General features: G+C 40.4%; 1 protein-coding gene across 5 annotated transcripts in view; it reads left to right on the forward strand.

Annotated features, from left to right (window-relative positions):
- GSAP (gamma-secretase activating protein) overlaps positions 1 to 13,561 on the forward strand; it is a 44,834-nt gene that overhangs the window by 25,568 nt on the left and 5,705 nt on the right. For all 5 annotated transcript variants that reach the window (XM_068189615.1, XM_068189616.1, XM_068189617.1 and 2 more), the window contains exons 20-27: positions 3,237 to 3,362; positions 3,786 to 3,841; positions 4,250 to 4,281; positions 5,838 to 5,899; positions 7,358 to 7,453; positions 11,471 to 11,541; positions 12,108 to 12,202; positions 13,289 to 13,408. In XM_068189615.1, the coding sequence (XP_068045716.1) occupies positions 3,237 to 3,362; positions 3,786 to 3,841; positions 4,250 to 4,281; positions 5,838 to 5,899; positions 7,358 to 7,453; positions 11,471 to 11,541; positions 12,108 to 12,202; positions 13,289 to 13,408 (658 nt within the window). The remainder of the gene's footprint in view (positions 1 to 3,236; positions 3,363 to 3,785; positions 3,842 to 4,249; positions 4,282 to 5,837; positions 5,900 to 7,357; positions 7,454 to 11,470; positions 11,542 to 12,107; positions 12,203 to 13,288; positions 13,409 to 13,561) is intronic.

Raw genomic sequence — 13,561 nt, forward strand, 5'->3', positions numbered from 1 at the left:
TCCTGCACAGCCTGGAAAGAGCAGTGGGCTGTATGGGGAGAGCACAGGTTGTTTGGGTAGGAAATTGTACTTTCCGTTGAAAACAACATGAATGATTCTTCCTGTCTTCCCATTCCACTCCCTCAGCTCCAGTTTAGAGAAATTCTTGACATTTTCCTGAGCACTCCCATACAAAATCTGAAAGAGAATTTTAATAAGCACTTTGTTGTGGAGAGCTAACAGGAAGCATGAGGAGTTTAGACATACCAGCAACACATAGGATTAGACTCTGAATTACATGACAATGTTGTTCCATGTAGCTCTTTAAAGATGTACTTAAATTAGTCATAAAGCATCACTGTTCACAAAACCTTTTAAAAATCAGTGAAATTGCCCACTGCTCTCTCACTCTGCAGCAGTGCTTCACAGCTGTGCTGTACAAATTCATAGGGTTGCTGTCAGGGAATTGGGCTTTGCATGGCTTTGCTTGGAAAGGCTGTCCTGAGAACTGGGACACCTGGGAAAATCAGATCTTGAGAAAATTTGTGTGCAGACAATCCCTGTAATTCACTGAGGTCAAAGTTAGCAGGACTTTAATTTGTCTGAAATTGAACCTCAAGCCCCTGGGGGCACATGCCTTTAGCAGCTATACTTCCTGATTGTGGAACTCATTTCCTATTTCTGTCTGAAACCTAAACAGATTGAAAAGGTCAGAGTTGAGCTAAAGACAAATATTTCCTGCTATTTGATGGCAAGTTGCTCTGACTCTTGCATGAGGACAAAGATGCTAATGCACAGGGTAAGGTTTAATGCTGTGGCTGTTTTGTACCACACCAGTGCCACAAACCCACCACAGCTTGAGTTTAAGTGGTCAGTTGGTGTTTCAGTTGGTGGATGTTGTTGGCATCAGGAGTCAGACCCTGGTCACAGATCTGGTTCTACAAGTAGTATTTCTGTTGCAGAGATTTTATTACATGGTGAATTGTTACTTTGAGAACTTTTTGGAGTTCTCAAGTCCATGAGTTGTTGAGAGCTTTTAGGAGGGCTTTGTCCATATTCACATTTAAAAAATGGTGCTATTTGGGTATCAGGTGTTTTTATCACTAAATTCTTGTTCATCAAGATATACTGAGAAAGGGGGAATGGTTAGTCCAATTGTCCAAAAGTTCTACATAAGGATTGCAATTAATAAGTGTAATTTTCCCCCACTTTTTAAGCACAAACCAAACTTGCAGTGTGCAAATAAGTTCAATTGGAAAGGGAGAAGGCAGGAGGAAGCAGGGAAATAAAGAAAATAGGAGGAGGTCCAGGGGAAGAGTTGAAATTATATAGTGCAAGAAATTGTCAGAGTACCAGGAAAGAGTTTCTCCCTTGTGCTGTGCTGAGTCCCTGGGATGCAGAGTGATGTTTTACAACGCTCTCTGAATGCTCACTGCTTGGGAGACAAAGCATTACAGTCCAGAGACATGGGCCTCTTGAAGGCAATTGTCACTCCACATCTTTTCCAAGGGGTGTAGCAAAGAGCTCTCTATCCTCAGTTAAAAACCCACTACTTATGAAAAGCTTCATGGGAGCTTTTTGTGTATTGCAAACTGTTAAGGCCTTGCTTTGACTTCTGGTAATACAATGTCTTTTAAGTGTCATGCTTAGGTGTTAATTCTTGTCTCCCAAATAAACACCTAAGATGAAGAAGCCTTCTCTTTTTAGTCCTTGCCCTGATGATCCTCAAGAAATAATAGATTTAATTGAAAAAAATCCTTTACTTTAAACTTTCAGCTTTTTAATGAGATTTAATACAATGCATCTTTTTGGGATTAAAAGCAGACATCACTCAAGCATACCGCTTCCTGTTAGAGATTTCAAATATTAAAGAAAATTGCTGTCCTGCTTCCCCCTGCCACATATCCAAGTCCAGTGTGGCCTGAACACAGTTTTGCAGTGGTAGTGCTGTTACATGGATTGGTCACTAGATGATACCCTTATGCTGTATTAAATATTTCTCTGATTTCATATTGGTAACATTTAGGCAACATTCTGCAGTAGTAGGTTGTAGATCTCACGACTTAGGTCCAACAGAGTGAACATATGATGGCAAATGAGATCCTAGGTTGCAGCTGCTAAATATAACTAATGTGAAGCAAAACCCAAGATTTATTTTCTCTGCTGCAGCTACAATAACAAAGTGACAATAGGCACTGGCAGCAAGAGGAAAGTGGCCGGCAGGATTGAGTCTTTGAAATTTATTTTCCTTGACAAATTATAGTTTACAGTAGGAAGTGGTTTCTTCCTTTTGAGGTTTTCTTTTAAGGTTATTGTTATTGTAGGATAGTTGAGAGAAGAGAGAAAAATCCAGTATGTTAGTGCAAGTGGAGGAATATTGTGAACTCAGAGCTCCCTTTTATTCAAATGTTGTTACTGTAGTGTCTGTGTTGGGAGATAATGTATATTAAGAGGGGCAAGAACAGCTCGTACCATCTCTTGTTTTTTAAAACTGTCAAAAAGAATTGCCTTAATCTCATCTCTTCCTCAGCACTGCCCCCCATTGCATCTCTCCCCCCATTATAAACAGCAGCTTCATATTTTTATACCAGTCCAAGAACTAGCTCAGGAAACTGGTGTGGTTTTGTTTAGATTTTGTTCCTCCTGTCTGTTCACAGCTGAGTTTAGATTAATTTTAGCATTAGAGTAAAATGCTTTAGAATTGCTATGGAAATTTTTGGATTTTGTTTCTTTTATGGGATGAAGCACACTTGAGGTTGGTAAATGGATGTTTGCAATGTAAGTATTAATGCAGCTTGAAACTAGTGGCATTCTGCAGCTGTCGTGGCCATGGTGGTATTCCTCTGTTTGGAACTACTAGAAACCTCAAATGGGATTTATTTGACCAAATGTAAATATTTACATCTAAGTTAGTAGCCTAAGGCTCTTTTTACAGTCAGAGGAAGTCTAGACAATATGGCCAGTGTAGTCTGTGGTGCAGTTCTTCGCATCTCAAACATGTAAATAGGTCAGATGAATTGTGACCCAGAAATCCTTGTTTCCATTCCAGGCACCAAATCGTGACCTCAAGTCAAGTAAGTGCTACCACTGCCATCCCATCAAGAGAAATTAGTTTTGGTGCTTTGGTTTAACGTTGTTTTTCACTTAGATTGTTTTTACACTAATCACATGTCTTTGCAGTCACTTAGTGGGAGGGTGATAAGGTATTTCTTTAAGAGGGCAGCCTGTATTCATGCTTTCTCTGCAACACTTCGCAGTTCCAAAACTCCAAAGGCTTCTGGGAGAAACTCAACGCAAACTTGGAGAGTGTGAAGTATGCAGAGCCACACTTGTACTACCACAGTAACATGCTCAGGAGGGAATGGCGTAACCTTTCAGAAGAGGTGAGTGAGAGGCACTGGAGCTGAGACACTGGAACTCTCCAGAGCTGCCTCTGAAATGGGTGTTTTGAAGTCAAGCATGGACGAGTTGGCTTTTTTATTTTGAAGATAAATAAATGAGAATCTGATTATCAGAAGTGCAAAGACTTGCAGTCATTTCACCTAAGGTGATTTTCTGTAAGTTTTGTTCTCTTAAAAAATGCAAGAAATTAAAGAGAAGCAGAGCTTACTCTGTATTGTCACAAGGTTTACATGTGTGTGAGTGTGTGAGAGCATGGGCACTTGGAAGATGGTGTGAGGCCCCACTGGGTTTTATTTCCATTCAAAGAGAAAGCCTAATTAATTTCTTATCTTCATTCTGTCAGGGAGTATTTTATTTGGTCTTCTGTTTGTTAATTTTGGGATTTTTCTTTGTTTACAAACCAGAGAGAGGAGAGAAGAACCACAGCATATTTGAGGAATATTTTTGAAAATGCCAAAAAGTGCGTACTGGTTTATATTATATTTACCCCTTCTTATTTTGCACAAGTGTGTTGGAGGAATTAATGTGCTATTTAATTAGTTGAGTAGGTATCTGATTAGATATCTTTAAGGAAGATTATCCTGATGAAAATCAGTTATTGGAATCCTTGTAATCACTACAGCATGATCTGAAATATAGGCCTCTAGAGCTAGAGAATTTATGGTAGATGTGAAGTTATTCTCATGCAATCTAGACAGAATTTTTTTAATGCTATCTAGTGTTTTTACTACATTTAGTCACATGTACTGTTCTCAGATGTCTTTAGCCATCTCTGAAAGATCAAAGGCTCATATGAGTTTTTAGTGGTATTATGAAAGCCTTTAGAGTATTGCATATGAAACACACTGATTTTGGTTTCAAACCCTAGGGTGCTTTCTCATCTGGACACTTGGGACTCTGGTAAGTGAAACCTTTCTTGATATAGGCCTTAGCTGTAAGACTTAGGTTTATTAGAATATTTCCATCCAGCTGTTGTTTGCTAAAAATCAGTTGCTATGTGTGTTTTCAGCACAGAAGAGTTTGAGGATTTAAGATGAGAAGAAAACTTTCATGTACTGACTAGGAAATGTTTGAAAATAAAGTCCCTAGTTCATATTGGATCTAACAATACAAGCAATAAAATTTGGTCTGCTAAAGAGTGTCTTCTTCAGGATTTTTCTTGTGGAGCACAGTATCAATGACACCATGTTACTGTTGAGTCTTGTCCACTTGTAGCTGCCTTTGCAACATCAGAACTTGCGCAGGAGATTAGGGCTGGTGAAAGAACATGGTGTAGAGAGAGCAGGTGTAATGAATTTCCTTAGGCCAGAAACACTTGAGATTTTTTGATGCTCAGTTCCTCTGTTACAAAGAAGTAAAGCTGAATTTAGTGGTGTATTATGTTCCTGCTGTTCACACATCAGTGCCTTCTATGGGCTCTGCCAGTGTGTGCTGTGACATGATGCTCATGTAAGTGCTGCTAGGTCCTTTTATTACCAAGAACTTTCAGTGCACTCATTTCCAGCCCCTAACAGCAGTCATCTGTGTCACTGCTAGTTATTGCAATGGGCTCTGACTTTGAGAGACTTTGTGTCAACTTTGTGAACCTCAGCTTTGTGTTTTCAAAGGTGCTTATTGATAAAGAAGTCAGATGTTTAACTGTGACTAGATAATTTCTAAATAGGTGCTATCCAATAACAAGCATCTATGTAGTGTTTCCCTGTAGATTTGTCCTTGAGTCCTTTAAAATCAAGCAGCACAGGTCTTTGTGCTGCTAAGTGGTGGTGTAAATATATTTGAAGGTGAACAAAAATAGGTGAAATTTTTGAAAGAGTTCAGCACTTGGTTCCATAAAATCTTGAGTTGGTTTTATCTATATCATGAAATAGAAGATTGGTTTTCTTCCTTCATTTTAGTAGACAGGAAGTACTGATTAGCAAATACAGGTTATTCATTTCAGTAGATACTGTAATCTCCTTCCATTTAGTTAGAGAAGTTGTGTTCTTTTCATAGTGGTCTGCAAATCTGAGTAACAGAAGCAGCCAGACCATGGGAGAGAATCAGTGGGAGGTGATTCCCTGAACTATTTACTTTCTGTTTAGCCATTTTCTTGGAAAACCCATGCAGCTGCTAGAGTTTGTTTGTTTGTAAATGACAGGATCTAAGTAACACATTAGCACTGGTGTTACCAGAAGGTTCTCTCTGTTCTTTGCTCTCTTGAGTCACCACACTGTGGTAACTCTTACTTAAATATCAAAGAGAAGAAGAACTGCATGGCAGACAAATGGTTATTTTCAATTTTTCAGTTCTCTTATTCTTTCCATGGTTCTTCAGTGTCTTAATTCTGTAGTTGAGTAGGTCAAACCACAGCTTCTGTTTGCTTGTCTGCTCCTAAGTACTTTTGAAGCTGATTGAATTCTTGTGATATATTTCTGTAGTGCCATGTCCTTGAATGATTGTTGCTCTGCTTGTTTCAGAGGCGAGGCTGGTCCCTCTCTTTGAAGAGGAGGATTATCAGCAGCAGTTGCTCATGGGACTGGTATGTGCTTTTGTCAGTGTGCACTAGAGGACGCACAGGCTCCACAGATGTGTAAAGAGTGACCTTCAAAGTTCCAGTGCTGAGTGGAAGCTCACTCAGGGTAGCTATGGGGCAAACATGGCTCTTCCTACATTTTAGAGTTCATCATCATGATATTATCTTAGCAGGTCATTGTAAGGCATAGGGGAAAAATAACAACAGAAAGTTGATTTGTCAAAATGCTATTTCCCAATATAACTTTGGCTGGAAACTGGGAGGTCATCTTAATCCGTCAGTTACTTTTGGACTACTTTATGCCTTTGAAATATATGTAAGTGAATTCCTCCCCCTCCATTCTCTCAATCTGATGAACAGAGATCTTCTTGCTCCTCAATTTAACACCTTTTTTACTGTTTCTTTTTCCTTCTACCTCACTTCTGAGATTGCTATGGCCATTCTGTTGTCCCTTCTTCTTTTCCACTGTTTTTGCCAGTGATCTCCCTAGAGGATCTATCATATATGATAGATATTTATTTATCTATCTATATGCTTCTGGGCAATAAATGCTGTCTCAAATCCCTACCTGTCCTCCCTTTGTCTTAATACATATCTTGTCTTATCTCTTTTCTTACTTTTAAAATAAGTTAACTCTTCAGCATGCACTAGAAGATCTCAGCAGTGAAGAGCAGATCAACACTGTCCTGTCCACATCTGAGGCAAATTTTCCTTCTTTGCAGTAGTCTCCCTTTTCCAAGTTTTGCCTCTCATTCTCTGAAGTTTCTCTACATTCCTTCCTCTCCATTTATTCAGACAGATCCAAAAGGCAGGTCACTTTGTTTATGCCTTCCTCATACCTCTATTACTTTCTTGACACACTGAGATTAGTTTACATATAAGTTCCTTGAGACAGAGATTTTTATTTGCTCCAGCTTCACTCTGAGCTTCTTAGTAATTCTCAGAAAAGAGCCAGCATGGACTTGAGTTGAAATCTGAAGCTACATGAGGTCAGTGAATATTTCAGAAAGGAGAGAGTAGGGAGTGGCATGGACTGTATGTTAACAAACACCCAACTTTAATGATTTCACAATTAATGTTTAACCTGAAATTGCTATTAATCACTCTGGTTCTCAGGTTCTTGGCAATTACCACAAATTGTATTTGTGCTAGTTTTCTCTATCATAAAATCTGTCAGGTTTATTTGTTTGTAATGAGTACTTATATTCTTAGAATTCAATTTTATATTTAAATCCTTCTTTAACCAAGTTCCCTTGGCTTTGCACAGAGAGGTGTGAGAACTGTAAGCTTTTTCTTTTCAATATCATGGAAAGTTCAACTTTGTATTCATTTTGCTGAATTTGCACCAAGTAACCATTTTGAATATTCACATCTGCTGATGAGTTCAGCAAGATTGTACAGTAGCTTGGGATCTCACTCTGGAGTTTTGCAATGGGGAAACGTATTGTTGGCTTTTTTTTCTAGATGGTTGCTCAGCTGAAGGATCACCTTATGAGACATCTGCAATATGTTGGAAAAAAGAAGATTGACCAAATAGTTTTGGATTACGTTGCAAACCTGGTTAGTTTGATTTCATAGTCACTATTGTGAGCAAGTGTGTATTTGTTGGAATGTAGGTCCTTGGGTGTGTGCTAGTCATATATAGCATATATTTGGTGGGAAGAAATTGTTTTTAAGATATTTAAATATATTTTTCAGCCTAATATTGTATAAATGGATAAAGAAAACTAATATTATTTAAATATTATTTTTAAAGTTGTACCAGTCACTCAGAATGCAGAAGAAATGGTTCCATTTATGGCTTGTGTAAATATATTCTACTCTCAGAAATAAAATGAGAACTCATCCTGAAAGTTTAAAGCTGTTAGATCCATTTGGTTTCCTGTAGAACACATTGCTGCAGGTCTTGAATAATGAAAGTGCCACCTTTCATTACAAATATGAAGAAAAAAAAATGTCACTACAATCTGACATGTGGGTTAATCACCACCAGTCCTACATAGTGCCTTTGGTGGGCTGTGTGTGTGACAGAAGACAGTTTTGCACGAAGAAATCTTTGTAAACTACTGTGAAAATTTGCTTTCCAAATTCTTATTTTTCTGTCTTTCATCCTCTTAAGAGACCTTAAAAAAAAAAAAGCTGCAAAAACCATAACTGTTGTGCACAGAAGTTATGTACTTGGTTTTGTCTATCTCAAGATCATGTTCTTTAAGTGCAGAATGCAGAGTCCTCAAAAGCTTGCATGGCAACTGTAAATCCTGTTCTTTGTGCCAGTGTTCAGTAGAAACTCCCCACAGTGCTGTTTTCTAGGGATGAAAACCTTGGGAAACTTCCTTGAGGCTAGTGATGCCTGCATCTCCTCCAAAGTCCTGTGTGAGTCAGTTGCGTTGCTATAAACAAAGAGAACACTTATAATCTAAAAATTGCTTCTGCTTTCTGCTGGTGCATCTTAGGCACTGTTGGGAAATCTTTAGAAATTATTTCATTTTTAAACTTGCGTTTCCCCTCATCCTAATTAAAAACTCTTATGTCTCAAACCTTTCCATATCCTAAATGTTTCAGAGCACTTCAGGGGAATGAACTGGTTTGAGTCTTCTCACAGCTCTCTGTAGCATCAGCAGAGAGTAGCAGAGCAATTGAAACTATTGAAACAGGAAGAGACTTGAAGTTTGTCTGTTTACTTTAATAAAATATTTTGCATTGCATTCAGGAGCCCAGGAGTGGCTGAGATGAGACTCTGTGGTGTTTAGTCACTGTGTAAATCAATTGCAGAAGAAGTCAGAGAAGCGAAAACTTGGGAGGACTGAGAGTTTCTTATAAAACAACAGGCAAAGGCTGGTTGCTGTCAGAGAACTGTGTGTTCTTGTATACAGAGAATAATGTGGGGAAGTGTGAATGACACACCTCAGTGGGAATTCCTTGTTTGCTGAGGAGCTCTGCAGAGCTGGAGTGTGCCTGGTTCACAGTCCATGTGCCACCTTTCCTGCAGTGGTTATTGGAAGTCCATAGGCTCTCTCTCCTCTGCAATCACTTTACCTTAGCTTTGCTCCATATCTGTTTCACTCACTCTTTCACTCTTTTCATTTCAGTGAGGCAGGAAAGGGGAGAAATAACTTACAGAAGCAGTGCGACATTGCTGCCCTGACAGCAAGTGGAAGGGGAGGCAGGGTGAGCAGACAGCCTGTGGCACAGGAAACAGGCAGACCTGAATAAACTGCTGAAATTTCTCTGCAAGTCGCTGCAGTAGCTGCATGTTTTCCCCTGACATCTGTGGCCAGCTGTCATCTAATGTAGGCTCAGCTGCAGAGGAACAGAAGACAGACACCATTTGGATTTGAGTTTCCTCAGGAGGAGGAGGACTGTGTCATACTACTGCACAGGAGGGGATCTGAAAGACAGCAAGACCATGTCTCACTTCCTTTTCTCCGTTGCTTCTGGTTCTTTTCTTTGACTTTCTTTGGCTTTGAAGTCTTTCCTGTAGAAACAGCCAAGGGAGCTGAGAACTTGTGGTTCCCAATTACTTTAGGGGAACTTCAGTTTCCTTGGCACCATTGCCTGAAACTGTAGATATTTCAAGACAAGGTGACAGCACTGTCAGCCAAGGCCCTCCTGCATGTGCTGTCTTGCTGATGGTCATGTGTTCTCTTGTTAGTTTAGAACACTCCAAGGGAAATGGCTTCATGTATGTACCCCAAAAAACTTCTTACTGTGTGTCTGTTATTCAGGGAAAATTGGCCTCCCCTGCTATGCATGTAGCTCTTAACTTGGCTGCCCCAGGCACCCACTGCTAACTTCAGACAGGAAGCTGCCTGTGTTCCTTCCATCAGACAGATAATGCTCCCTTTCTCTCATGCACATTATCTCATGTGTTATGTTCTGAAAAAAAGATTGAGACGTGGATTATTTTTCTGTATGTATTTTCTACAATGCCAAGGGTAGATGTTGATCTCCAAAGCAAGTTGTGCTGTTAGTGAGGGTGTCACATCACAAACATTCATGTATTCAAGATGCAAGTATGTTGGGATAGCTTGGATGATTATGACTTAAGAAGTTATTAAGCTTTCTGTGCCCTGTGAAAGCTGTAGAGTTTGCTGTGTTGTTTAGCAAAAAATACTTATTCTGGAGTAGCATACTCCTGAAAACCATTTGTGTTGCACAAATAATTGGTGATTTTGGAGCTTGTAAGAACCTTCACTTCAACACTGATCCTTCAGATCCAGCTGCAGCTCCTGATGCAGAGGCCTTAGCTGCACCCTCTGTTCTGGCTAGAGGTGAAATTCATTCCAGCAGCAGGTGTGGTTCTCATGACCCTTTTGTGGAAACTGGAAATCACTCATTTCCTAGAAAACTTGTTATATAGAAAGATTGAATTGGATCTTTCCATTGTGTCTAGAAAGTGTGGAGATGGCAAGTATTAGGTAGTTATTTTGCATCAGGCAGCTGTGCAAGCCTGGCTCAAGTTGTGGTGGATGGGAAATGTGCTACATTGCAGAGCTTTCTGAACAAGGTACAGAGGAACACTCAGAACATTACTGAAGATGAATATTCCAGATGAATATTACTGAAGATGAAAATTCCTTTGCATGCAGATCTCTCCTGTGTGTCCTGTTTCTCTCTTGCTTAGAGCCTGTGATGAGTCAGACAATGGAGAGGGAAAAGAGGGAAAAAGAGAGTGGGGAAAAAAGCATTCCTGGATTCTGACCCTCTGGAGGGAGGAAAAGGGTTCCTAACTTCTTGTGATACTTCTCTGCAGAACAGGGGTCAGACTAGTTTCCTGAGTTTCCTGGGATTGATTGATTGTTGTGTTTTGAGGGCCAGAGATAAAAGGCGCAGAGGAAGTGTCTCAGCTGTGTTACTGAGATGTGGAACTGGTTACACGTGACAACCATGAGGAAGTTATTTCAGCTCTCCTTGTGTGGTTTCTCTTTCAGCTGCAGAAGCTGAGAAGGCCCAAGTGAGAACAGAGCTTGTGGCTTTGGTATATGCTGACTGTGTGTGGTGGACGTCAATTTGGGAGCACAAAGAACAACAACATTGGCCAAGGGATTGTTTCACTTCACTGGGGACAATAGATGAGGAGAGGCATTTGTTTGCCTCATTTTTCCTCCTTGCCAGGACTAGATCTGTGATTCCTCCTGCATACTTTTCTTGGCAAACTGAGCATTCCACTGTCGTCAATGTTATCCGCTTTTGCTGAGCCCTTGGGACTGTTCCTTGCCAAATGATCAGCCACTTGGACATGCTGATTTTGCTTCCATGGCAAACAGATCTTTGAGAATTTGCTGCAAGAGCTTGAGATCAGTTATCTCCAAGAAGCACAATGTGTTAGGTTGATGTATATCTTGCATGATGCTTTGATAAGCTGGAAGCACTTTAAAGTGCTGGAATAGGGCAATTCTGTTACAATTCAAATTTCAATTTTATATTTTAAGGCCCTAGAAAAAAAAAAAAAAAGAAGATTTAGTAGGAGTCCCATGAGAAGTTTTTAACATAAACTGGTGTGTGGAATGAATTAAGGCCAAGGGCCTGCTGTACACAGGTTCCTGGAAACATCCAGTCTTCTCTTTTTTGTTTTAGCTGAATCTGGTGCATCGAATAATGAAAGAAGTTTGGAGGAGATACCAGCTTCATTCCTGTATCTTCTGCTTGTGAGCAAGTGATTTGTTAAAGTTTTCAGCCTGCCTTTTAAATATGGGCATAATGATTTTGGTCTTCAGCAGCAGTACTCCTCTGAGCAGTCAGTGCTTATGCTGCTGTTCATGTCAATGTTACTGTCACTTACTCTTCCTAAGGATCCTGCCGGCCCTCTCTAGGCCAGTGGGAATATTAACCACACAGGCAGGGTTATGGCTGGAGTTCAAACTTGCTGAGTTTGGAGTGGTCCTAAGCTAGGTGGTGGGTGTTAAACATCTGTAAAAGCCAGGTCGCTCACACCAGCACCGTTTTACCTGTTGCTGCTGATTCCAGGTACTGCTGAGAGCCTTGTAAATGTGCATCAGTGGGGGGAGGAGATGGGGACACCACAGAGACTTTATGTGTCTGCAGCACTGGGCAGCTGGTGCTGGCTGAGACACCTCAGTAGTCAAGGCAGCATCCCATCGCCCTGCATCCCAAAGGCAGGCTTTCAATGCACTCCCAGTATGGCAAATTGACCCTTTCTCTGGAGAGAGTGGGCGCCTGGGGTTCTTAATGTGTTGCTACTTTGTTAACTCAGTGATGAGAGAGGAAGTGCAGGAGAGTTTGCGGTGTTCCACATCATGAGTCGGATTCTGGAAGCAGCAAATGGCATGTGCATGCCTTTACCTCCTGGTAAGTTCTGTGTTTTGCTGTTTTAATCTTGAGTGAGGAGAGCAGTGCTATAAAATCCTCCCAGCACAGCAATGGTTGCAGCACGTGTGAAGTTAGCTTTGGCAGTATTGACAACTATTCAAGTCAGTTATAGAGGGGAAGGCTCTTGATAAAGCTGTACAAGTGAAATGAAGCAAAACGAAATAGTTACTAAAAACACAGAAAACTAAACAGATGTTTCCAGTGGAATGTGTGGGTGCGGTCTTATCTTAAAACTAAGATTTAGACAACTGGACTTCAGTGTCAAGAGGTACAAGGAAAAATCCTATCCTGTAGCAGATAGAGTCTTTTTTCTCATGCTCTTGCCCTGCTAATTTCAGTTTTTTTCCTGAAGGGATTACTTCCAGCCTTGATGGAAAAGCTGGTCTTGATAGTAGACTTTGATTTCCTAGAGCTCCTCATAATTCTTTACAGCATTTTCAAAGCACTTGCTTATTTTCATTAGGGAAAGACATCTTGACATCTTAATATCTTAATGCTTTCCAATTCTGTTTGAATCTTTTTGGGTTTTATTTCCTGATCTGTCTTAAGTCATTGAAACCGCTTTTGGTATGAGTTTGCCCCTCAGTCTGTGTGGGCACAAATGCTGCTGCACAGTAGTGTTACATGGTAACAAAACCATCATCAGGCTGATGTTAAAGGAAAGCTGAAGTGTTAACGCTGCCCGTGGGAGTGTCTGTGTGGCAAGGACATCCTGAGGGTGGTGAGGCCTCAGATTTTGATTCATTAGGAGGAGAGACGGAGATTAAAGACAAATTAATAGAACATTCAGATATAAGGCAACAGCTTGGAGACGTTTGGTGACAGTGTATGACTTTAATGACCGTTTTCAAATCCCTTAGCTTTCTTCTTTCTGACAAGATTGTACTTGAGAGGACTTAAAGGATGTCTAAATAAGACTACCTGACTTGATAAATTGATTTCCTCACCAACTATAAAGAATCAGAAGTCAAGGGAAGTGATGGCTTTAGCTAGAGTAATTCCAGTCTCAAATAGAGAACTAGAGAAAACTACATATTGTACCAAACACGTTTGTCTTTTTCATAGGTTTTCACACTCTGCACCTGGGTCTTGGTGTTCGATGCCTCCCTCTGCACACCCTCCTGCACTATATTGACAATGGCATCTTGCAATTGACAGAAACCTGTGTCAGGAAATTGCTGAAAGGTACAGTGAACACGGTGTTTCATTTGTTACCAGTCAGCTAACTGGGACTGTTGTCCTTTGAGCCATTCCCCTTTGACACAAGTTTTATTGCCCAGGACACTCAACTCTCCTTAGAGTGTTGTTTCAGTGAGGGCTGTAGCTGATGGTGTTACC

This window comes from Anomalospiza imberbis, chromosome 5 (genome assembly GCF_031753505.1).
Source record: "Anomalospiza imberbis isolate Cuckoo-Finch-1a 21T00152 chromosome 5, ASM3175350v1, whole genome shotgun sequence".
NCBI classification, from domain to species: domain Eukaryota; kingdom Metazoa; phylum Chordata; class Aves; order Passeriformes; family Viduidae; genus Anomalospiza; species Anomalospiza imberbis.